Source organism: Bubalus bubalis, chromosome 7 (assembly GCF_019923935.1).
Source record: "Bubalus bubalis isolate 160015118507 breed Murrah chromosome 7, NDDB_SH_1, whole genome shotgun sequence".
Taxonomy (NCBI): Eukaryota; Metazoa; Chordata; class Mammalia; order Artiodactyla; family Bovidae; genus Bubalus; species Bubalus bubalis.
The window spans coordinates 6,885,031-6,910,514 of NC_059163.1; the positions used below are offsets into that span (position 1 = coordinate 6,885,031).

The 25,484-nt window shown below is 39.4% G+C and overlaps 2 protein-coding genes across 8 annotated transcripts in view; one reads left to right on the forward strand and one right to left on the reverse strand.

Moving 5' to 3' along the window:
- FBXL5 (F-box and leucine rich repeat protein 5) overlaps positions 1–3,408 on the forward strand; it is a 58,803-nt gene extending 55,395 nt beyond the window's left edge. For all 4 annotated transcript variants that reach the window (XM_006054944.4, XM_044945623.2, XM_025289674.2 and 1 more), the window contains one exon: positions 2,611–3,408. In XM_006054944.4, the coding sequence (XP_006055006.1) occupies positions 2,611–2,687 (77 nt within the window). In that variant the 3' untranslated portion in view covers positions 2,688–3,408. The remainder of the gene's footprint in view (positions 1–2,610) is intronic.
- A 9,067-nt stretch (positions 3,409–12,475) lies between these two features.
- The window catches only part of CC2D2A (coiled-coil and C2 domain containing 2A), a 131,544-nt gene continuing 118,535 nt past the window's right edge, over positions 12,476–25,484 (reverse strand). For all 4 annotated transcript variants that reach the window (XM_044945624.2, XM_006054939.4, XM_044945626.2 and 1 more), the window contains 5 exons: positions 25,057–25,191; positions 20,140–20,262; positions 15,316–15,374; positions 14,328–14,502; positions 12,476–12,795 (listed from right to left, as the gene is read on the reverse strand). In XM_044945624.2, the coding sequence (XP_044801559.2) occupies positions 12,607–12,795; positions 14,328–14,502; positions 15,316–15,374; positions 20,140–20,262; positions 25,057–25,191 (681 nt within the window). In that variant the 3' untranslated portion in view covers positions 12,476–12,606. The remainder of the gene's footprint in view (positions 12,796–14,327; positions 14,503–15,315; positions 15,375–20,139; positions 20,263–25,056; positions 25,192–25,484) is intronic.

The window sequence follows — 25,484 nt, forward strand, 5'->3', positions numbered from 1 at the left end:
CTTGCTATTCTTTGGAACTCTGCATTCAGATGTTTATATCTTTCCTTTTCTCCTTTGCTTTTTGCTTCTCTTCTTTTCACAGCTATTTGTAAGGCCTCCCCAGCCAGCCATTTTGCTTTTTTGCATTTCTTTTCCATGGGGATGGTCTTGATCTCTGGCTCCTTACAGTGTCACGAACCTCATTCCATAGTTCATCAGGCACTCTATCCATCAGATCTAGGCCCTTAAATCTATTTCTCACTTCCACTGTATAATCATAAGGGATTTGATTTAGGTCATACCTGAATGGTCTAGTGGTTTTCCCTACTTTCTTCAATTTCAGTCTGAATTTGGCAATAAGGAGTTCATGGTCTGAGCCACAGTCAGCTCCTGGTCTTGTTTTTGCTGACTGTATAGAGCTTCTCCATCTTTGGCTGCAAAGATATAATCAATCTGATTTAGTTTCATTTTGGAATACTGTACTGAAGTCTCCATGTCTCTTTCCTCTTATTTCTCCCTTTCAGAATAGTTAGAATTATACACTGAGAAAATTATAGTTATGTTTTCGTAAAAGCCGCCAGTGTAAACATTCCATCCCAGGGGCTGTGTCAGGGCAGGGCAGTGGCAGTGAGGCAGGGCCTTGGGTCTCGGAGAAAGGTGCCTCTCAGTGACTGGCGGGCCCAGCAGTGACCAGAGTAAGCAGGGAGGAAAGCGGACTCAGAAAGGAGGTTGGGGAGTATCAGTTAAAGCTGAAAATGTGTTCAAAGGGAATACCTGGTCAAAGGTTGTCAGTGCGAGAAGATTTTCAAGCCACAGGATTCCTTCATAGGGTGTTTCTAATATCTGATAACACGTACTAAGAGATTTCATTTTGATTCTGTGATTAAGATTGCTAGTGTTGTGTCTTATTTTAAGAGAAAATAATCTTAACAAAAGTGCTGCTTTGTGAATTTTAAGTTTTGACACATTCAAGTTTTTATTTTAAAAGAACACATTTTCATTTTGATTAAGCAAAAAATAGGCTTTGTGGTAATTCAGTTTTATATTTGAAATGATTTTAGACTTAAAATTACTGAAAATTTTAAACATATAAACATAATAATACAGTGAAGCCTATGTATCATTGGCTTCAGCAAATGAGGCAAAGAGGCCTCTTCAGCAAAGAGGCCTGTCCTCTTTGATAGACCATTATGCATTCCCTTATTTGCCCCCTATATCCCAGACATAATATTACTTTAAAAGTTAAACATAAGTATTTGGAGACAAATGAAATCATAAGCTATTGCAGTTCCACTATGGTTGTAAAGCCGGTTTCTTTCTTTTCCTAAAGATACATTATTATTTTCATAGTTAGCTATATGAATGCTGTACTTCTTTGTATATCCTAAGAAATTATTCTTTAGTATTTTGTATATTGCCATTTCAAGAATACAAAGAATAGTTAAATTCTGGGAAGTAGGTGTGTTCTGGGTGTTGATTTGCAAGTTGTTATTTTCTTACGTTGGTATTAGCATAGTTGCCTTTTGCAATGGTTTGATACTTCAGAAAACAAAATGAAACTAATTTAGCATATTTTTCTGAGTTAACGTCTTGGTGTCATCCCAGAGTACTATGATTTTTCAGTTTTAATCCTTTTTATAAAATGTTATTTTCTACAATAAAATTATATTTCATGTATTTTTATGGTCCTTAGTATTACAAATGCAAATATTTTGGTTCTAATTGATGAGTAAAGAACTAATTAACTTTGTTCATGGTGCAGACATACATATGGTATAAATGTATTACCAGTAAAAAAAGGCTTCAATATAGTTCAAATGTCTTTTTCCACATTTGCTTGCCTTTTTGAAAACTATGATTCATTCAGAGTACTTAACATTTGAATATGTGCCGTGCTGTCTCTTTGACACTTTCTAATTCTCAGCTGCATTCCCTAATGCATCTTTTAGTCTAGTGTCTTGAATTGCATAATGTGATTGGAATGAAATGTCAGTTATTCCACAGATGTTTAATGCTTTCTTTGTAATTGAATCACAGTTTTTATTATGTTTTAGATGTGTTTTTAATTATTTATTCATTGCATACTTAATTCTGGAATATAATTTAACCATAGCACATGATTTATTTGGGGGAACAGATGTTAAATAACAATATGGCAAACATGTTAAGGCTAGATCTACATAGTTTATTTTTAACAGATATTTTAGATATAGTATTTATTATAATTTTTGAATAGTGGATTCTTTAGCTTATCCATTACAGATGAGGTTGTTTTTGCCTTAATAATATTTCTGGGAAGGATGTTCATGGTGTAAGAGATCCATTGTTCACTTAGCCTGGCAGTCTTGATTCTGTGAGTTATTTCACCCTGGATTTTTTATTTTGTAGGATTATTGCCAACAAAATTATTTCTTTTCCTTCCTCTTTTTCATTTACCTGTGTTAGTTAAAGTTAAACTGCTTTTGGTGACTTTTGTGCTGAATAATTTTTTATACACTCATGGGGATTTCATTTCTATGGTATAAATGTATTACCAGTAAAAATAATCAATGTTTTACAGTTCTTTCACTAGCAAGCTTACTTTTATGTGATGAGAATTTCCTCCTTTCACACTTCTCTGTTTTCATGCAGGTCCACATGCTGACACCGCCAGCGGATGCCAGAACCTGCAGTGTGGTTTTCGAGCCTGCTGCCGCTCTGGCGAATGACCCTTGACTTCTGACCCCTGTCTACTTCATTTAGCTGAGCAGGCTTCCTTTCATGCACTTTACTTATAGCACATTTCTTGTGTTAACCATCCCTTTTTTGAGTGACTTGTTTTGGCCCCATTTCTTACAGCCTCAGAAATCTTAATTTACCAGTGAATTGTACAGTGTTGTTTCTCTTTGCAAATCGTACTTCTGTTTTAGAAAGGGATTAGATCTTGTCATAGGGTGAGAACAGTTTTATCAGATTTCTTTAAAATTGAATAATTTGAAAAAAAAGTTGTCACTAATGCCATGCCATTTAAAGTGTTTTTTACATTATTTTGAGTTTTGAAGTCAATGGGTAATTGGTTATCTTTATATAGATAAACACTGTACCAAGCTTTGCAGATCTTTTCAGACATACATTTCTGAAGTTTTATTTTCAGAGACTGCACGTTTTGGAAACCGGTCTCTTTTCCATAATGTTTCCTTTAATTTGAACAGTTCCCAGAGGGCCAGTTCAAACATACCCACATGTAAGATCTTCTTAAGATTGTGAAATAAATCGGCTTCCTGGTGTCGGCTCCTTGAGCCGGCACAGCACCAGTGTCTTTGTACTTCCTTTCTTCAGAGACCCCAGTCCCCACCACTGTCTGAAAACGTGTCACGTTTGGGAGGGGTTTTTAAAAGTCCCACAGTCATTTGAAGAAATACATAAATAAAATCTTCTTTGAGGACTTTACCAAGTAATCTCTTTTGTGTTTTGATTGTGTTATAAATCTCAGTCCAGAGTTACTTTACTGTGAAATAGGACAACATGGGTCTTTTGAACTCCCATGCAATCAGTGACCCTAGAACTATCTGTAGTTTTAGACGGATACCTGATTTTGTTGAGCTGAATTGTCTCTTTGAAATTAATTGTGCAGTAGTCGAAATTCAGATTTGTAGGCTTATCTTTGCTGCGTGAAATGACAGTTGGGATGGAGACATGTTACTCAGAAAGGCACATATTGACTAAAGTTTACATCATGCTGTGTGTAGTATTATATCAGCAGCATACCATATTATTTTTATAAATACCTATAAGGCTATAGAAGAGGAGGTAATCTTGCAGTCATGTTTCTTGTGGTCCCAAGTATTTTTTTGTTTGTTTCATTGAGGAAGAGAAGGAGTAGGAAAGATACCAACTAGAGGTGGGCAGATTCCAGTTCAGGCTAATTGGAAACTACTTTACACAGAGTTGCCTAAAATGAAGGAAGGATCAGTTGATAAGACTATAAATCAGGAGAAGTCACTCTGCTTTTCAGTTTACCTAATGTTTGAACTAAACACTCCGAGAGAAGATCACCTGTAAGAAAGGACGTCTAATGACTCTGAAGTTTCACTTTCCCCTAAGGATTCTGTGATTTTGATTCCATTGCTGTTAACATTAGTGAATTGTTAAGATGGAACCCCTGTAGTTTCTTGTATGTAGTGTGGGGCAGCTGAATGATCAGACCATCTTATCCTTTGAGTGCGTGTATCTTAGCTTATAAAAGTCCTCACGCCTCTTGCGGCAACACTGCACCTTGCTGCCTCCTTTAAAAGTCTGATTCCCTTAGAGAACTTGAGAGGACATTTGAGTTTTAGGGAACAGTTACACGGTCAGAAGTTTTATTTTGTAGGTTGAGTGTTCTGTGGTTACTGTATTTTTATTTCCTTAAGCATTTAATAAAATTTGTTTGAATAAAAAGAATAAGTTGACATTAGGGACAATTTCAAGAAAACAAACTGAAATAAGTCTTCTGGGGGACTTCCATCAAACTGCATGAAATTAGTCATTTGTAACTATGGTTGTGAGTCACCACAGGAGGACTTAAGGTTATACCCATGTAATCAGAAAAATGTCATATTCGGGGAGTAAAAGTTTTGATAATACTTAAGGAAAAAATCATGATTAAATGGTATTTGGGGACTTGGCTTAAATGTTATTCTTTATAAAGTAATTAATTTGAGCAACTGATTTTATAGGAGTTTCAGGTAATTGAGGGGCTCCTCTTTCTCTTTGTTCTGTGCTACTTGATGTTTAGAAAACTATTAAACAGGACTTGGCAGTCTTGAACCAAACTGACTTGAGTATATGAACACATTGTCATATGGAAACTCACTGTTTTTCTATCACCTCCTGACCTGTTTCATGGGGAGGTAGCATAACCTGCATTTAAATTTTAAATAGCACTGCTGTTTCATTTAAGGAACTAGATCTGATAGATAGAGTGCCTGATGAACTATGGATGGAGGTTCATGACATTGTACAGGAGACAGGGATCAAGACCATCCCCATGGAAAAGAAGTGCAAAAAAGCAAAATGGCTGGCTGGGGAGGCCTTACAAATAAATAGCTGTGAAAAGACGAGAAGCGAAAAGCAAAGGAGAAAAGGAAAGATAAAAGCATCTGCATGCAGAGTTCCAAAGAATAGCAAGGAGAGATAAGAGAGCCTTCCTCAGTGATCAATGCAAAGAAATAGAGGAAAACAACAGAATGGGAAAGACTATAGAGATCTTTTCAAGAAAATTAGAGATACCAAGGGAACATTTCATGGAAAGATGGGCTCAATAAAGGACAGAAATGATATGGACCTAAAGAGAAGCAGAAGATATTAAGAAGAGGTGGCAAGAATACACAGAAGAACTGTACAAAAAAGATCTTCACGACCCAGATGATCACGATGCTGTGATCACTGACCTAGAGCCAGACATCCTGGAATGTGAAGTCAAGTGGGCCTTAGAAAGTATCACTATGAACAAAGCTAGTGGAGGTGATGGAATTCCAGTTGAGCTATTCCAAATCCTGAAAGATGATGCTGTGAAAGTGCTGCACTCAATATGCCAGCAAATTTGGAAAACTCAGCAGTGGCCATAGCACTGGAAGAGGTCAGTTTTCATTCCAATCCCAAAGAAAGGCAATGCCAAAGAATGCTCAAACTACCGCACAATTGCACTCATCTCACACGCTAGTAAAGTAATGCTCAAAATTCTCCAAGCCAGGCTTCAGCAATACGTGAACCATGAACTTCCTGATGTTCAAGCTGGTTTTAGAAAAGGCAAAGGAACCAGAGATCAGATTGCCAACATCTGCTGGATCATGGAAAAAGCAAGAGAGTTCCAGAAAAACATCTATTTCTGCTTTCTTGACTATGCCAAAGCCTTTGACTGTGTGGATCACAATAAACTGTGGAAAATTCTGAAGGAGATGGGAATACCAGACCACCTGACCTGCCTCTTGAGAAACCTGTATGCGAGTCAGGAAGCAACAGTTAGAACTGGACATGGAACAACAGACTGGTTCCAAATAGGGAAAGGAGTATATCAAGGCTGTATATTGTCACCCTGCTTATTCAGCTTATATGCAGAGTACATCATGAGAAACGCTGGACTGGAAGAAGCACAAGCTGGAATCAAGATTGCCGGGAGAAATACCAATAACCTCAGATATGCAGATGACACCACCCTTATGGCAGAAAGTAAAGAGGAACTAAAAAGCCTCTTAATGAAAGAGGAGTTTGAAAAAGTTGGCAAAAACTCACCATTCAGAAAACGAAGATCATGGCATCTGGTCCCATCACTTCATGGGAAATACATGGGGAAACAGTGGAAACGGTGTCAGACTTTATTTTTTGGGCTCCAAAATCACTGCAGATGGTGACTGCAGCCATGAAATTAAAAGATGCTTACTCCTTGGAAGGAACGTTATGACCAACTTAGATCGCATATTCAAAAGCAGAGACATTACTTTGCCAACAAAGGTCTGTCTAATCAAGGCTATGGTTTTTCTAGTGGTCATGTATGGATGTGAGAGTTGGACTGTGAAGAAAGCTGAGTGCCAAAGAATTGCTGCTTTTGAACTGTGGTACTGGAGAAGACTCTTGAGAGTCCCTTGGGCTGCAAGGAGATCCAACCAGTCCATCCTAAAGATCAGTCCTGGGTGTTCTTTGGAAGGATTGATGCTATAGCTGAAACTGCAGTACTTTGGCCACCTCATGTGAAGAGTTGACTCATTGGAAAAGACTCTGATGCTGGGAGGGATTGGGGGCAGGAGGAGAAGGGAACGACAGAGGATGAGATGGCTGGATGGCATCACCGACTCAATGGACATGAGTTTGGGTGAACTCTGGGAGTTAGTGATAGACAGGGAGGCCTGGTGTGCTGAAGTTTATGGGGTCGCAAAGAGTTGGACACGAGTAAGTGACTGAACTGAACTGAATGGTTTAACATTTCTTCTAAGTTTATTTTTTATTAAAATATAGTTGATGTACAGTGTTTTTTAAGTGTACTGCATGATAACTTGACACCTATTTATTATGTAACAGGGTCTTTACCTCTTATTCCCCTTTCCCTATTACCCCCCACTCCCTTCCCATAGCCACTGGGACTGCTTTTGTTTTGTTTTTTAGATTGCACATATAAGTGAAATCATTTCATGGTTTTTTTTTTCTCTGACATATTTTAATTAATATCCTCTAGATCCATCCATGTTGTTTCAAGTAGCAAGATTTTTTTATGGCTGAGGAGTATTCCATACACACACGTGGGTGCGTGCGCATGCACACACATCATATCTTCTTTATCCATAGATCTTTCCATTGATTCAGGTTGTTTTGATACCATGGTTATTATAAATAATGTAGCAGTTAACACTGAGTGCATTTAACTTTTCAAATTAGTGTTTTTGTTTGGGTAAATACTCAGAAGTGAAATGGCTATTTTTTTTGGAGCATCCTCCATACTGTTTTCCATAGGGGCTGCATTAATGTACAGTGCCACTCACAGTGCATGAGGCTTCTCTTCCCTCCATCTCACAGCACTTGTTATATATTGTCTTTTTGTTAGTAGCTGTTCTGGCTGGTTTGAAGTGGTACCTGATTGTGGTTTCGATTTGAGCATTTTCCTAGTCACAATGTTGAGCATATTTTCATGGATCTGTTGGCTGGCTGTATGTCTTTGAAAAAATATTTATTCAGGTCTATTGACCATTTTTATTTAAAGATTTCTTTTTTTTTGACCTGGACCATTTTTAAAGTTTTTATTGAATTTTATACAATACAATTTTAAGCAATATAATATTGCTTAGGTTTTATGTTTTGTTTTTTTTGGCCACAAGGTGTGTGAGATCTTACTTCCCTGACTAGGGATCAAACCGGCACTCTGTGCATTAGAAGGCAAAATCTTAACCGCTGGACTGCCAGGGAAGTCATCTACTGACCATTTTTTAATCTGGTTTGTTTTTTTTGATGTGGAGTTGTATGAGTTCTTTGTATGTTTTGGATATTAACCCTTTGTCAAGTATATCATTTTGCAAATGTCTTCTCCCATTCAGTAGGCAGCCTTTTTGTTTTGTTGAGAGGTTTTTTTCCTTCCTCCATGTAAAAGCTCATTAGTTTGATGCGGCCCCATTTGCTTGTTTTTGCTTTTATTGTCATTGCCTGAGGAGACATATCGCAGCTATTGGTAAGACCAATATCAAAGAGCATACTGCCTCTCTTTTCTGGTGAGAGTTTTATGGTTTGGGGTCTCAGGTTTAAGTCTAATGCATTTTGAGTTTATTTTGTATTAGTTGTGAGAAACTAGTCCAATTTTATTATTTTTATAATAAAGCTGTCCAGTTTTTGAAATACTGTTTATTAAAGAGGCTGTCCTTTCTCCATTTGTATTCTTGCCACCTTTGTCATAGATTAATTAACCATTTTGGTGTGAGTTTACTTCTGGACTCGACTCTGTTCCATTGATCTGTGTGTCTGTTTTTTATTAGGAAGCATGATACCTCCAACTTTTTTGTTCTTTCTCAAGATTGTTTTGGTTGTTCAAGGTCTTTTGTGTTTACATTCAGTTTTAGAATTATTTGTTCTAGTTTTGTGACAGTTCTTTTGGTATTTTGATAGAGCTAGCGTTGAATCTGTAGATTGCCTTGAGTAGTATGGCCAGTTTAACAATATTAATTCCTCCAGTTCACAAGTGCAGCATATCTTTTCATTTGTGTTGTCTTTAGTTTCTTTCATCAGTGTCTCATAGCTTGTACTTTACCTCTTTGGCTAGGTTTATTTGTAGGTTTTGTATTCTTTTTGATGCAGTTGTAAATGGGATTGTTTTATTAATTTCTCTGATAGTTTGTTATTACCATATAGAAATGCAACAGATATCTGTCCAGTTGGCCCTCCCTCTCTGTGGTTTCTGCACCTGTGGATACAACCAAACACGGTTGGAGAATATTTCACAATCTGTGGTTGATTGGATCCGTGGGTGTAGAACCTGCAAATGCATGTGACCAACTGTAAAGAACTTGAACATCTGAAAATTTTGGTGTCAGAGGGTCTTGGAACCAATCTCCTGTGGATACTAAGGAGCAACAAATACTAATTTTGAATCCTGCAACTGTGTGGAATTAAATAGTTTGAATAGTATTTTAGTGATGCCATAAGGGCTTTCTGTATACAGTATCATGTCATCTACAGGCAGTGACACTTTTAACCTTTCCTTTCCAATTTGGATGCTTTTTTTTTTTTTTTTTTTGTCTTAATGCTGTGACCAGGAGTTCCAATAGTATGTTGAATAAAAGTGGCAAGAGTGGGCATCCTTGTCTTTTTTTTTTTTCATTTTTAAATTATGGAAGTATGATAACATTATTTTGCCAACAAAGGTCCATCTAGTCAAGGCTATGGTTTTTCCAGTAGTCATGTATGGATGTGAGAGTTAGACTCTAAAGAAAGCTGAGCGCCCAAGAATTGATGCTTTTGAACTGGGGTGTTGGAGAAGACCCTTGAGAGTCCCTTGGATTGCAAGGAGGTCCACCCAGTCCATCCTAAAGGAGATCAGTCCTGGGTGTTCATTGGAAGGACTGATGTTGAAGCTGAAACTCCAGTACTTTGGCCACCTGATGTGAAGAGCTGACTCATTGGAAAAGACCCTGATGCTGGGAAAGATTGAGGACAGGAGGAGAAGGGGACGACAGAAGATGAGATGGTTGGATGGCATCACCGACTCAATGGACATGAGTTTGGGTGGACTTGGGGAATTGGTGATGGACAGGGAGGCCTGGCGTGCTGCAGTTCATGGGGTCGCAAAAAATCAGACATGACTGAGTGACCGAACCGAACTGAGCTGGAAAATATGGGACAAAATTGCATATAGGTCTGCTGTAACAATTATTTTTTAAAGTAGATAAATTAAGATTTTTAGTTGGATTTTCAGTATCAAACTCCCTAAAATGAATAGAATGATTAGATATAAAAGTAGAAGGATATGGTAGACCTGAAAAGCACTATGAACCAATACAACATAATTAAGATTTAAACAGTTTTCACACAACAGCAGGATACAAATTCTATTCAAGTTCCCTTAGACTATAAAGCAGGAGACCCTGGAACATATCTAGGGATGAAAACAAGGAGCAAAAATTTCATGGTCTAAAGATACTGAAATCATAAGGAGTCTTCTCACTTTAGAAGCCAGCATCAAAAGATATTTGAAAATAACCCACATATTTTCAAGTGCGATGTGACATTTGCCAAGAGAGATATTTGGCTTAGCTGTTGAAAGCTTCAAGGTTTTAACCTTTAAAAGATGGAAAAAACGGGGTGATTGCAGAGAAGAAAGCATAGAAGAAAGATTTCATAGAAGAAAGCAAAATCAATAGTGCTGCTGTTGAGAAATCCTGTTTTACATGTTTCTATTTTGTGTACCACTTTCCATGTCAGTACATATATTTAGTGTTTTTTTTTTTTTTAATATTACCTGACTTTTGATTAGTTGATTTGGGCTGTTAAAAGAGAATGCCATAATCTGGGTGGCTTAAATAACATGTATTCCTGACATTTCTAGAGGCTGTGAAGTCCAGAGTCAAGATTTTGGCAGATCTGGTGTCTCATGGGGTCTCTTTCTGGTTTGTTGATAGACATCTCATTGTATCCATGCATGGTGTAGAAGTGAAGTAAATTCTCCTGTCTGTTGTTAGAGCACTAAATCCCAACTTGAGGGCTCTATCCTGAGTGCTCTATAACCTAATTACCCTCCCTGGATACCTCTTTTTCTTAAATTGAAGTAAAGTTGATTTACAGTATTGTTAATTTCAGATGAATAGTGTATTTTAGGTTTTTACAAGATAATATAGTTCTTTGTGCTGTACAGTAGGTCTTTGTTCTTCATCTGTTTTATATGTAATAGGGTGTATCTGCTAATCTTGTATTCCTAATTTATCCCTCTCTCCCTTCAGTTTGGTTTCTGTGTCTGTGAGTCTGTTTCTGCTTTGTAAATAAGTTCATTTGTTTTATTTTTTAGATTCTACATATAAGTGGTATGATATTTGTCTTTGTTTGACTTACTTAATATGATAATCTCAAGGTTCATCCATGTTGCCACAAATGGCAACACTTCATCCTTTTTAATGACTGAGTAATATTCCACTGTCTGTGTGTACCACATCTTTTTTATCCATTCACATGTCGGTGGACATTTAGGTTGTTGCCATTCAGGGCTATTGTGAATAGTGCTTCTGTGAACATAAGTGGGCATGTATCTTCTCAAATTAGAGTTTTCATCTCTTTTGGGGATTGCTGGATCATATGATAACTTTAATTTTTTTTTAGAGAGAACCTCTATAGTAGCTTCACCAATTTATATCTCACAGTGTAGGAGGGTTCCATATTCTCCACACCCTCTCCAGCATTAACTTACAGGCTTTTTGATGATGGCCATTCTGACCTGTGTGAGGTGGTCCCTCATTGTAATTTTGATTTACATTTCTCTTACAACTAGAGATATTGAACATCTCATCATGTGCCTGTTTGTCATCTGTATGTCTTCTTTGAAGAAATGTCTTATTTAGGTCTTCTGCCCACTTTTTGATTAGATTGGTTTTTTGATACTGAGCTATATGAGCTGTTTTTTAGCTTTTAGAAATTAAGCCCTTGTTGTTTATGCCATTTGCAGATGTTTTCTTGCAGTCCATAGGTTGTCTTTTTGGTTTTTTTAATGGTTTCCTTTGTTGTGCAAAATCTTGTAAGTTTGATTAGGTCCCATTTGTTTATTTTTTATTTCTTTTGTGTTGGGTGACTGATCTAAGAAAAAATTGCTATGATTTAAATCAGAGAATGTTTTACCTTGTTTTCTTCTAGGAGTTTTATGGTGTCATGTCTTAGATTGAGTCTTTAAACCATTTTGAGTTTATTTTTGTTCACGGTGTGAGTATGTGTGCAAAATTCATTGACTTCCGTGATGCTGACCAGCTTTCCCAGCACCACTTGCTGAAGTGACTGTCTTTCTCCATTGTATATCCTTGCCTTCTTTGTTGAGGATCACTTGTCCAAAGGTGTGTGGGTTTATGTCTGGGCTCTGTTCTGTTCTGTTGATCTATATGTGTGTTTTTGTGCCAGTACCATGCTGTTTTGATTACTGTGCTTTTACAGTGTTGTCTGAAGTCTGGGAGGACTGCTACTCCTGCTTTGATTTTTGTCCTCAGGATTACTTTGGCAATCCTGGGTCTTTTGAGGTTGCATATAAATTTTAGGATTATTTGTTTCAGTTCTGTGAAAAATGTCAAGGGTAATTTGATAGTGAGCACCTTAAATCTATAGATTGCTTTGAGCAGTATGGCTATTTTAACAATATTAATTCTTTCTATCTAAGTGCATAGGATATCTTACTGGCAAAGAAGATCATTCCCAGTAGAAGGTGAGCCAAGTGTGAAAGCATAGAGCTATAAAGGTCATAGGAACTCTGAGTTGTCACAGTTGAATTTAGGGTCAGAGTGGCAGAGACAAGGCAGACTACTAAATTTGCACATTTTGAAAATCATGATAATTTTATTTCATTATTTGCAAGTATTTTCTTTTACAGATCAAGAGCACTTAAAAAAATATTCTCACATCTTAATTATAAATTTTACATGATATAAAACATACAGGGAAGTATTATCTGTTTCGTATAAGGGAGGCAACATAGATCCAGACAGACAAAACATTTCTGGGGTATGGGTGGACATACACAGCTAAAGCAAATTCAACATTAGGAGCGTCAATATTATGTACTCCAGTGCTGTACACAGCTTCAATCAAAGGCTTCACCTCAGAGTATGGCATGTGAAGGGGGAATCCAGAGAACTGCAGGAAAACAAAACAACCAACATTTTAATCATTATTGAATGTGAAGTTTTCACTGTATTTTCCCCCTAATTAAGTATGTGCAGTTCTAAGTAGGAAGTCTTCCTTTTGGGTCTTAAAGTCATTTATTTAGCTTTGTTTTTCCATTCAGCTATATATTAGCATTATAGAAAATGGAGAGAGTCTAAGTGTTTTAATTGCTAACATACTGACTTGATGTTTAAGATACCTGTTAATCACCCAGCCACCCTCCACTGTTCCCTTCCTTCTTCCTCATAGCCCCGAGTTTGCATAGAAAGAAACCCATGCAGTACCAGGAACCTAGGGTAGATTAACACATTCTACTGGCCTCAGTGTTGATCTACAGGAAAGAGGGTATATAATCTGGGAAACTTGTAAGGAGTAATGGCATACAGATGTTCTCTGCTGCTTAGAGCAACATGTGTCCCTTTGTGAGCTGTACCAGGAACTATTCCAGCCCACGTGTGTCCATATATGAGTGCTACCAGGAACTATTCCTGTGCTCCCATGAGGAAAACCAGTCTGTGGATGATGCCATCACATGGAGGAGGGCAGAGTGGGAAGATGTACAGACATGTGGTATAGCCCCAATAGCTACTCACCCCTAAAATTTGTTAATGCTCATGCTTGTTTGAAATAAGTTTTCTGTTACTTGAAAGCATCGCAGCTGGAACCTAGCCTTAGAAGTTAAAGGGTAAGTTTTAGTCACTGAATAGAATTAAATGTCCAACTTGGGACCTTCCTGGTGGTCCTGTGGTTAAGAATCCGCCTGCCAATGCAGAGGACATGGGTTTGGTCCCTGGTCCGGGAGGATCCCACATGCTGTGGGGAACTAAGCCCGTGCACCACAGCTACTCAGCTCGCGCGCCTAGAGCCTGTGCTCTGCAACCAGAGAAACCACTGCGAGGAGAAGTCCATGCGTCGCAGCTAGAGTGGCCCTTGCTGCAACTAGAGAAAGCTCGTGTGCAGCAACAAAGACCCCGTGCAGCCAGAAGTAAAAATAAATAGATTTTAAAAATGTCCAGCTTGGTTTCATACTGTTGACCTATGAGGCTTACTGTTTCAGTTTGCCACTGCTTTCTAGGTTTCGGTATCCAGCTGTAGGGTATGAACACACAGCACTACTGACAGCAGAGAATATATATTGCCTAGTAGTAACAAAAAGCAATCAGAATAAAGTCAGATCCTTAAAGTCTGCTCAAGAAAGTTGGCTTCACCTTTATGCTCAGTTGAGTCTAACATAATTTAGCCAGACATTTTCATTTTATGTAATACTCTTGCAATTTTATAAAAGATAATTTTCATAGGACCCTCCTACAAAAAAACGGTGATATTTCTGTTTTATAGAGACATTTTGCTATTTAATGGTGGGTTCATTCTTGAGCTATGAACTTCTAATCACATTTTTTAGTCTCTGCTGCTTCATCTATATAGTTTAGGAAGTAATCTAGACGCTTTGATTCCAAAGCCCATCGTACTGAGCAGTTTCCAATTTGAAATGGACTGCTTACCCTGTAGTCTCCTAGCTGTTTGAGCAGTTCTGCTCTGTGGTCGTCCTCCACGTCTTCTTGGTTCCTTTCTAAGAGAGGCAAGAAGTGACGCAGTGTGGAGGTGCAGTATCTGTTCCACCGAGTCAGATGGCGCGGCCGCCAGTCCATGATTTTTTCTTTTAGTATTTTTTCAATCCTGTTTATGAAAAAAAAAAAAAAAAAAAAGCTCCATTTTTTGGGGTTGACTTGACTTTTCCCTCATAAACAAAAGTACCAAAAATAGCATTTTGAAACTTTGAGAAGAAACAAGATTTTTTTTCCCCCCAGGAATTAGTTGTTCTCAGGATCTCACAACTTTATTTTAAATTTGGAGTTGAGAGTAAATGGGTGTTTTTTAGTAATAATACCATAAAAGGCTCTCTGTAATCTTGTACAGTTTGACATGCATCTCTTCCTGTGGCCTGAGACAGCAGAAAGGACATACAGGCTTTGGAACTGGGAAGGTCTGGCTGGGCTCAGAAGTCCCTTAAACACCCGACAAGTACGGGGACCTCTTTGAGCCTTGTGAAACTGGGAAAATAAAAGTTCTGTTTTACAGGGTTCATGATAAGGATTATGGGCCTCAAACAGGCTCTTACCAGCCATCTATTAATCCCATGTGCTAGGTTTAGAAAGTAGCTGAAGTTCACTGAACCACTGATGGGACAAAATGGGCCTTTTTAAGCCCAGGATTGTGAGATTACTGCACGGGACCCATGCATGGCATGCTGTTGAACTCTAATCTGGGGGGAAGTTTCTGGAGAACTACCTATCAGTGCTGGACTTCACTGCCCTGTGGCTTGCACCATGCTGATGCCAGAGCCTTGGGATTTAGAGGCCACATTGGAACTTTGTAAACACAAATTAAAGTTTAATTGCTGTTCACACTGATCGAGGCTGAGAACTGTTTGGTTTGACAGTAACACTCCTAGTGACAGACTGCATGTGGATTTATGGGTTATCATGTGACCTGTCTTGCAGTTCAGCTGCAGCCACCTTGTCTGTGCGCTGGTAAATAAGCTCTTCTGGCTATAAAAGAAAAAAAAAAAACAGTTCAGAAATTTTTTAGGAATCAGTTTATTTTAATAGCTGTACATCCTTCTCTAATTTTTTTTAAAATTATGAACTCTTCATTGAGTTAGGATAATATCGCAGATGCCAGTGTACCCAAGATCTGCTTTTAAATAAAGCATCACAAATGAATTACAGTGCTGTGTAGTTCTTTCTCAGTTTTATTACCCTTTCTCTCACAGAAGTAACCACAATCTGAATTTGTTTTTTTCAGCACTCTTTCATTCAACATGTATTGAAGACCTACTGTGTGTCAGACACTTAAACAGGTGAAGAGGATGTAGCCCGTATGAACAGATTCCCTGCCCTTGCGGTGTTTACGTTATAGTCAGTGCAGACAGGCAAATTAGTGAACTGTGTTTGTGATTTAACTACAGATATACATATCCCTAAACAGTATACTGTATTGCTTTTCACTTTTTTAAACTTTAGTAGTTTTATCCTGTGAACATATTATTTTCCCCTTTAACATATTTAGAAAGGATAGCAAATACGTATTTTCAGTGTGCTTAACTAAGATTCATAAATATGGATTCATTTGTGTAACTACTATAAAATACTCCACTATATATACCATAATTTACCCCTTCTGTCCTTCCAGTCCTTAGGCTTCTGCAAATAATTCTCCTATGAAAACTTTTATGTTACCTTGTATCCATGAAGAATTTCTCAACAGTGATTTTTCTTAAAACGTTTTTTGGAAAGATTTGATCCACAGCAAAGAATACATTTTATATTACACAGTTTGTATATATCACACTTGGACCATAGCCTTGTCTAACTCAATGAAACTAAGCCATGCCCGTGGGGCAACCGAAGATGGGCGGGTCATGGTGGAGAGATCTGACAGAGTGTGGTCCACTGGAGAAGGGAATGGCAAACCACTTCAGTATTCTTGCCTTGAGAACCCCATAAACAGTATGAAAAGGCAAAATGATAGGATACTGAAAGAGGAACTCCCAAGGTCAGCAGGTGCCTAATATGCTACTGGAGATCAGTGGAGAAATAACTCCAGAAAGAATGAAGGGATGGAGCCAAAGCAAAAGCAATACCCAGCTGTGGGTGTGACTGGTGATAGAAGCAAGGTCTGATGCTGTAAAGAGCAATATTGCATAGGAACCTGGAATGTCAGGTCCATGAATCAAGGCAAATTGGAAGTGGTCAAACAAGAGATGGCAAGAGTGAATGTCGACATTCTAGGAATCAGTGAACTAAAATGGACTGGAATGGGTGAATTTAACTCAGATGACCATTATATCTACTACTGCGGGCAGGAATCCCTCAGAAGAAATGAAGTAGCCATCATGGTCAATAAAAGAGTCCGAAATGCAGTACTTGGATGCAATCTCAAAAATGACAGAATGATCTCTGTTCGTTTCCAAGGCAAACCATTCAATATCACAGTAATCCAAGTCTATGCCCCAACCAGTAACGCTGAAGAAGCTGAAGTTGAATGGTTCTATGAAGACCTACAAGACCTTTTAGAACTAACACCCAAAAAAGATGTCCTTTTCATTATAGGGGACTGGAATGCAAAAGTAGGAAGTCAAGAAACACCTGGAGTACGGGCAAATTTACCTTGGAATACGGAATGAAGCAGGGCAAAGACTAATAGAGTTTTGCCAAGAACATGCACTGGTCATAGTAAACACCCTCTTCCAACAATACAAGAGAAGACTCTACACATGGACATCACCAGATGGTCAACACTGAAATCAGATTCATTATATTCTTTGCAGCCAAAGATGGAGCTTTATACAGTCAACAAAAACAAGACCAGGAGCTGACTGTGGCTCAGACCATGAACTCCTTATTGCCAAATTCAGACTGAAATTGAAGAAAGTACGGAAAACCACTAGACCATTCAGGTATGACCTAAATCAAATCCCTTATGATTATACAGTGGAAGTGAGAAATAGATTTAAGGGCCTAGATCTGATAGATAGGGTGCCTGATGAACTATGGAATGAGGTTCACGACATTGTACAGGAGACAGGGATCAAGACCATCCCCATGGAAAAGAAATGCAAAAAAGCAAAATGGCTGTCTGGGGAGGCCTTACAAATAGCTGTGAAAAGAAGAGAAGCGAAAAGCAAAGGAGAAAAGGAAAGATATAAACATCTGAATGCAGAGTTCCAAAGAATAGCAAGAAGAGATAAGAAAGCCTTCTTCAGCGATCAATGCAAAGAAATAGAGGAAAACAACAGAATGGGAAAGACTAGCGATCTCTTCAAGAAAATCAGAGATAATGGGGAGCGTATGTATACCTGTGGTGGATTTGTTTTGATGTTTGGCAAAACTAATAGTGTTTCAGGTTTAAAAATAAAATTAAAAAAAAAAAAAGAAAAGAAAATCAGAGATACCAAGGGAATATTTCATGCAAAGATGGGCTTGATAAAGGACAGAAATGGGATGGACCTAACAGAAGCAGAAGATATTAAGAAGAGATGGCAAAAATACACAGAAGAACTGTACAAAAAAGATCTTGATGACCCAGATAATCACAATGGTGTGATCACTGACCTAGAGCCAGACATCCTGGAATGTGAAGTCAAGTGGGCCTTAGAAAGCATCACTATGAACAAACCTAGTGGAGGGGATGGAATTGCAGTTGAGCTATTTCAAATCCTAAAAGATCATGCTATGAAAGTACTGCACTCAATATGCCAGCAAATTTGGAAAACTCAGCAGTGGCCACAGCACTGGAAAAGTCAGTTTTCATTCCGATCCCAAAGAAAGGCAATGCCAAAGAATGCTCAAACTACTACACAATTGCACTCATCTCACATGCTAGTAAAGTAATGCTCAAAATTCTCCAAGCCAGGCTTCAGCAATACGTGAACCATGAACTTCCTGATGTTCAAGCTGGTTTTAGAAAAGGCAGAGGAACCAGAGATCAAATTGCCAACATCTGCTGGATCATGGAAAAAGCAAGAGAGTTCCAGAAAAACATCTATTTCTGCTTTCTTGACTATGCCAAAGCCTTTGACTGTGTGGATCACAATAAACTGTGGAAAATTCTGAAGGAGATGGGAATACCAGACCACCTGACCTGCCTCTTGAGAAATCTGTATACAGGTCAGGAAGCAAGAGTTAGAACTGGACATGGAACAACAGACTGGTTCCAAATAGGAAAAGGAGTACGTCAAGGCTGCATATTGTCACCTTGCTTATTTAACTTATATGCAGAGTACATCATGAGAAACGCTGGACTGGAAGAAGCACAAGCTGGAATCAAGATTGCCAGGAGAAATATCAATAACCTCAGATATGTAGATGACACCACCCTTATGGCAGAAAGTGAAGAGGAACTCAAAAGCCTCTTGATGAAAGTGAAAGTGGAGAGTGAAAAAGTTGGCTTAAAGCTCACCATTCAGAAAACGAAGATCATGGCATCTGGTCCCATCACTTCATGGGAAATAGATGGGGAAACAGTGGAAACAGTGTCAGACTTTATTTTTGGGGGCTCCAAAATCACTGCAGATGGTGATTGCAGCCATGAAATTAAAAGATGCTTACTCCTTGGAAGGAACGTTATGACCAACCTAGATAGCATATTCAAAAGCAGAGACATTACTTTGCCAGCAAAGGTCCATCTGGTCAAGGCTGTGGTTTTTCCAGTGGTCATGTATGGATGTGAGAGTTGGACCGTGAAGAAAGCTGAGCACCAAAGAATTGATGCTTTTGAACTGTGGTGTTGGAGAAGACTCTTGAGAGTCCCTTGGACTGCAAGGAGATCCAACCAGTCCATTCTGAAGGAGATCAGCCTTTGGATTTCTTTGGAAGGAATGATGCTAAAGCTGAAACTCCAGTACTTTGGCTACTCAGAGTTGACTCATTGGAAAAGACTCTGATGCTGGGAGGGATTGGGGGCAGGAGGAGAAGGGGACGACAGAGGATGAGATGGCTGGATGGCATCACTGACTCAATGGACGTGTCTCTGAGTGAACTCCATGTGTGTGATGGACAGGGAGGCCTGGCTTGCTGCGATTCATAGGGTCACAAAGAGTCGGACACCACTGAGGGACTGAACTGAACTGAACTGATAGCTATCAAATTTAAAGTTTTAGTAATACGTCTCAGGCTTACTATTTATAATCTAATAATGTCCGGGACCCTCTAAATTAATGAGTCCATCCTGGATCATGCCCTGAACTCTTTGATTTCATGTTTCAACATGAAACGTGATGAAGTTAATTTATTGAATTGAGACCAGCATCTGAAAAATTAAGTGAAATATATTTTGTGGCATTTTTTTAGATCACAGGACTCTATCAAATTTATTCTTTTATGTATGTATAGTGGGTTCATCATATGATGGTCTGTTTCTTATTGGGAATTAGCCTTAACTGAGTTTGAAAATGAAGAATTATCCTAGACTAAATACCTAGGAGTGGAATTAAGGATCAAAAAGTATCGGGCTACCCAGTATAACCATGTCAAATTCCTCCCTTTCTTTGTCTGCATTTGAAAGTGAAAGTATTAGTTGTTAAGTCATGTCTGACTCTTTTGCAACCCCATGGACTGTAGCCCACCAGGCTCCTCTGTCCGTGGGATTCCCCAGGCAAGAACACTGGAGTGGATTGCGATTTCCTTCTCCAGGGGATCTTCCCAAACCAGGGATTGAACCCGCATCTCCTCCATTGCCGGCAGGTTCTTTACCATCTGAACCACCAGGGGAGACCTGTCTGTCTACATTTAATTGTTAACAATATATACATACCTGAACACTGGAAAGGCCAGGATATGGAAGACTTCTTGAAAAGAAAGATTTCCATAGCTTGGGCTTGGTGACATCAAAATTTATCCGTAGTGGGGAATCATATTGTTGAATATTAAACCAAATCTAAAAAAGACAAGACTACCTTAGTGTATATGGTGGCAGATGTATGTGTATACACATGTGAGTGTTTCGAGAGAGGCAGCAGAGAGACAGCAAGACAACACACTGCTTGCCCATTTTTTGTCATGTTTTGATTCTTAACACCGACAAGCATTTTACAATCAGTGGCATCACGTAGTTGCCATGGGTCATGTCTTACATTTTTGTATTCCTGCAGTCAAGGTGGACCTTACTATTGAATGTAGATTGCTGAAATAAGGTAGTTCCTGGTGATTAGAAACTTACCTCCTCTATAAAAGTGGGATAATAGTACTTACCTCATAAGATTAAGCGAGTTAATTTATTTACGTCTCTTTAGAACAATGCCTGGTATATACTAAGTCCTCAGGAGCTGTTAGCTATTTTATTACTACTGTTCGTATTTATCGTTGTTTGTCTCACTAGACTGAGATGTTTCCCTGAGGACTTCTGTCCCGTGCTGTATTCACCACTGTGTCATTAGCATCTGGCACAGCTCCTGGTTGGCATGTGATAGGCATGACTACTACCTGTAACTGTGTGCCTGAGTGGTGAATTTGTCCCATTCAACATAATCTTCAAGCGTCTTGTATCTAGGCTCAGTTCTAATACAGTCGTGGATAAAATTGTAAATGAAACAGAGTTTCTACCGGCACGTAGTAGCTAATGAGAAGACAGTGCAGACAAACAGATAGATGGGATATCAGACGATACATGGCGTGGGAGAGGGCATCACTGGCCCGGTTCTGCACCCCTGCCTATACCCACAGCCTTTGCCCTGTTACTTGGCAGTTGTTTAGTCACTAAGTTGTGCCCAACTCTTTTGCGACCCCATGGACTGTAGCCGTCAAGATACCTCTGTCCATGGGATTCTCCAGGCAAGAATACTTGAGTGGGTTGCCATTTCCTTCTCCAGGGGATCTTTCCGACCCAGGGACTGAACCTGCATCTCCTGCATTAGCAGGTGGATTCTTTACCACTGAGCCACCCAGGAAGCCTGCCACTAAAAGGGTAGAAATTAGAAATGTATTTCCTTGGCTCTTGACTTGTGCTAAGTAGAGAGGCATAGCGTAACAGATGGTGTCACTATTCTGTGTCCCAGCCCCCAAAGAAGCCCTGCATGTTCCTGCTTGCCCTCTTGTGCCCCCACTGACTGTCATTGCCCCAAGTCCCAGAATAAAAACGCATGAAGCAGGGCGCTCCCAGCCTTGTCAGCAGAACCATCCTGGCTGACTGATGGGTCCATGAGAATAACTGTCTGAAGCCATTTAGTTTGAGGATGAGCTTTTAGTGTTTTGTTGTGGCAATAGTTAAACTTAACATGGGTTATAGAGAAAGCTATGCAGTAAGAGGTGAGATTGGAGGCTAGGCAGGAGTGGCAACCCACGCCAGTATTCTTGCCTGGAGAATCCCTGGACAGGGTCGCAGAGTCGGACATAACTGACACACACACGCACACATACGGATGTTTTCACTGGAGAGAGCATGAAGTGAGGGGAGAATTAAGCTGTCTGGTAAGGGGAAGGGTCATCCATGCAGAGGAAATAGCAAATGCAATGCACGTTTGAGAGACAGCAAAGAGAACAAAGTGACTTCAGAGGAGTGAGCACGTAGAAGCAAGAAAGGGATCAGTGAAGATGGGGCCAGGCAGGTGTCAGGTCGTAGAAGCCTTGGGGGCCATTGTAAAGGTTGAGGCTCTGACTTTGGAGTGAGCCAAGAAGTCAATGGAGTATTTTAAGCAGAGGGATGAAAATCTACCTTCTGTTTTAACAGGAATATTATTTGCTCTGGAGATTAGACAGGGATAGGGGCAAGTAGTTTTAAGAAGGCAAGGTTTTTAAGAACTACAGTCTGGCTGTAGGGTAGGGAATGTGCAGAAAAGCAGTCGGAAATAGCACTGGGAAGACGGCTGAAGTCAGATTAGAATCCAAGGTGAGACGTTTATTCTTAGATTTATATACAGTGAGGTGCCTTCAGTACTTTCTGAGCCATCGCATGAGGAAAGCTGAACATTCGGAAATAACCAGGCAGCAGTGGACCAAACGATGGACTGAGCTGGAGACAGATTATTTACTTGGTTATTTATAGTAATGCAGGATGAAATAATAATGACATGACCTGGAAAACAGAAGGGGTGGTATCTGTATCGTTTGGTACTAATATCTGTTAATAGGATTGAAGTAGGAAGTAGGGGAGGGGGAAACTCAAGGACAGTTATGGGGTTTGAATCTGAGTGCCTGACCTCTGTAGAAGTGGGAGGGCCAGGAGGAGGGGCTGTTTTCAGAGATAAAGGAAAAATGACTTGAGTTATGGATGTCCTGAGTTTGAGATTTTGATCAGCACCTCGCTGTCTAGCAAACAGTTGAAGATTCAGGTTCCAAAGATTCCTGGGCTAGTGATAGAATTATGACTTTTTTTTTTTTGCCAGGATAAACTAGATAGAGCTATAATGAATAATAAGTGTGGTTCTGCAAGAAATCTAAATATAGAATTTTCAGGAAAATCTACTTTCAAAGTGTGGAAAGAAAAGTTAGTGGCAGAAACCTGAGAAGCTGTTGCAGAGAAATGAAAACCAAAAGTCCTTTACTAGTAAACCAAGCATAGGCAAGTGTTTTTTTTTTTTTTTTTTTTTTTTCCATGAAGAGGTGATTAGTTGTGTCATGCGCCATAGAAGAGGAGAAGTGAGTGAGGAGAATAAACCACTGGACTTATTTATCCATTAGCAAGACAATGGTACTTCTCAGAGTTTATTTCTGTAGGCTGATCAGGGAAGAGGACTAGATTATAGAGGATTAAAGTCTGAGAAGGAGAAAAGGGCATCGGGGATGAGACGGCTGGATGGCATCACTGATACAATGGATATGAACTTGGGCAAACTCCAGGAGTTGGTGATGGACAGCGAGGCCTGGTGTGCTGCAGTCCATGGGGTCGCAAAGGGTCGGACACGACTGGGAGACTTAACAGCAATAAAGTCTGAGAAAGTGGAAGCAGGGCATATAAATAGAATTTAAAGAATTTTGGAAGGAAGAGAAGGAGGGGCAGTGGTAGTTTAGGGTATAGCTGGGTTGGAGAAGCATATCTATAGAGAATGACAGAGAAAACTTAACAGAGGCAGGTGTTGGAGTGGGAATGGAAACACAAACATGGATGGGAAGGACTGACTTCTTGGCAGAGGAGTGAAGGAGGAGAAAGCCTGGCAGTCTCTAAGGAGGTGGTGGAGCAGAGGCAGCGGAGGTTCAGGGGGCCGGACCCAGAGCGTGAGCCTCGGGCGGGTCCTCTCTGGAGGGCGACTGAGGCTTCGAGCAGGCTCCGTCCTGGCCGCTGCCGGCACCCTGAACCACTGCTGTCCGTCTTGACAGAAGAGGAGGAAAGGCTTATTTCCTGCTCACAGCACTTGGCTTTATGTGAATTGGTCAGCCATACGGTAATTGTTTTGAGAGCTAATAATTCTGACAGAGAATGGAATTCTTCCAAGGTTTTTCCGGTACCCGCCGACTCTGCCTGACTACTAATATGACCTTAAAGTGCTTCTCTACATGTAGATGGAGCTTAGCAGATCATCTGTGATTATCCCTGTGCTTTTAATTAAAAACAGTACCATGCACACGGGATGCTGCACTTCTCTTTTCACACTTGTGGTTAATAATAGTTACCGTTTGCTGAATCCCTGTGGCAGACAGGTACTTTGCCGGGTGCTCAGCGTGTCTTGTCTCTACTTCTGGTAGTAACCCGTAGACCAGAGGCCTTCACAGCACGGAGCACATCACAGTGACACGGGAAGAAATTTTAGACCCTCTAATTATCTCTCTTTAAGAAAGATATGTCTTCTCTGTGTAATGTAAATAGTGTATCGATACATAAGTAAGTATATAATTTACAAATAAGAATACATATATTGGGGCTACCTGTTGAAATGATTCTTCTGAATCATTTTAGTAGTCAGTTCAGAGATTCCTAAGGTAGATGATGATCAGAAAAACAGTCACAGGAGCCAACACGGGGTTGCTACTGTGTGATAGTTGCTTTGTAGTGATTATCTCATTTACTTCTCACGACTACTCTGTAGTTACTAGCAAATACCTTCATTTAACCGGGGAAGAAACTGATGCTGTTTAAGATTAAGAAACTTTCCTAAGCATACACAACTGGTAAACACTGACATTGGAGTTTAAACTCAGGCAGTGAGATCTAATAGCTCATGGTTTTAACCAGTGCCTTATAGAGTACCTTTGCTTGACACTATCTTTAATTACCAATACCAACTCAATAATTAATTGAGTGTGAAAAGTAAAAGTGATAGTTTCTCAGTCACGTCTGACTCTTTGCAACCCCATGGACTGTAGCTTGCCAGACCCCTCATTCCATGGAATTCTCCAGCCAAGAATACTGGAGTGGTTCGCCGTGCCTTTCTCCGGGGGATCTCCCCGACCCAGAGATTGAAACTGTATCTCCTACATTGCAGGCTGATTCTTTACTGTCTGAGCCACCAGGTCCAGTACAACTCAATGGACATGAACTTGAGCAAAGTCCAGGAGATAGTGGAGGAAGAAGGAGCCTGACGTGCTGCAGTACATGAGGTTGCAAAGAGTTAGACATGACTTAGTGAATGAATAGCAACAATTTTATATATATATATATATACACACATATATATATATATACACACACACATATACATATATATGTAAATTTTCTGGCACACAAATATTATTAAAATTAATAGGTCAGTTAAAAAAAATAGTCAACCAACCATATTTCAGAGGAAATGGTAATACTTACATTATCAGGACCTATTAAGCAGCTCACACTTTTTAAGGGGCAGAAAGTATCAAATTGTCCATAAAAATGTCCACTGCAGGGGTTCCATATTAAGTAGTGACTTTGTTCCCGAGTTAGCACATAGGCGGTTGGACCCTGAAAGAAAACAGCCATTAAGCCAGTTTCCAATTAATTATGCAATTAGGGCCAAGAGGAGTTTGTACAGACAGTTCATTATTTTAGTTGGACATCTAATTTCTAAACCCCATGGCTAATGGTGAAAATTAGTTTGAAGTTCTAGATTATGTTGAATTAATAAAATCAAAAGTTTACTCTTGCATAATTCTTGCACCTTCAACTACTTCAGTATGCTGACCAAATAGGGATGGTCATGTTACTGAACTAATGTATCTTGTTTTTAAAAGTTAAATGGGATACATATATTTTCA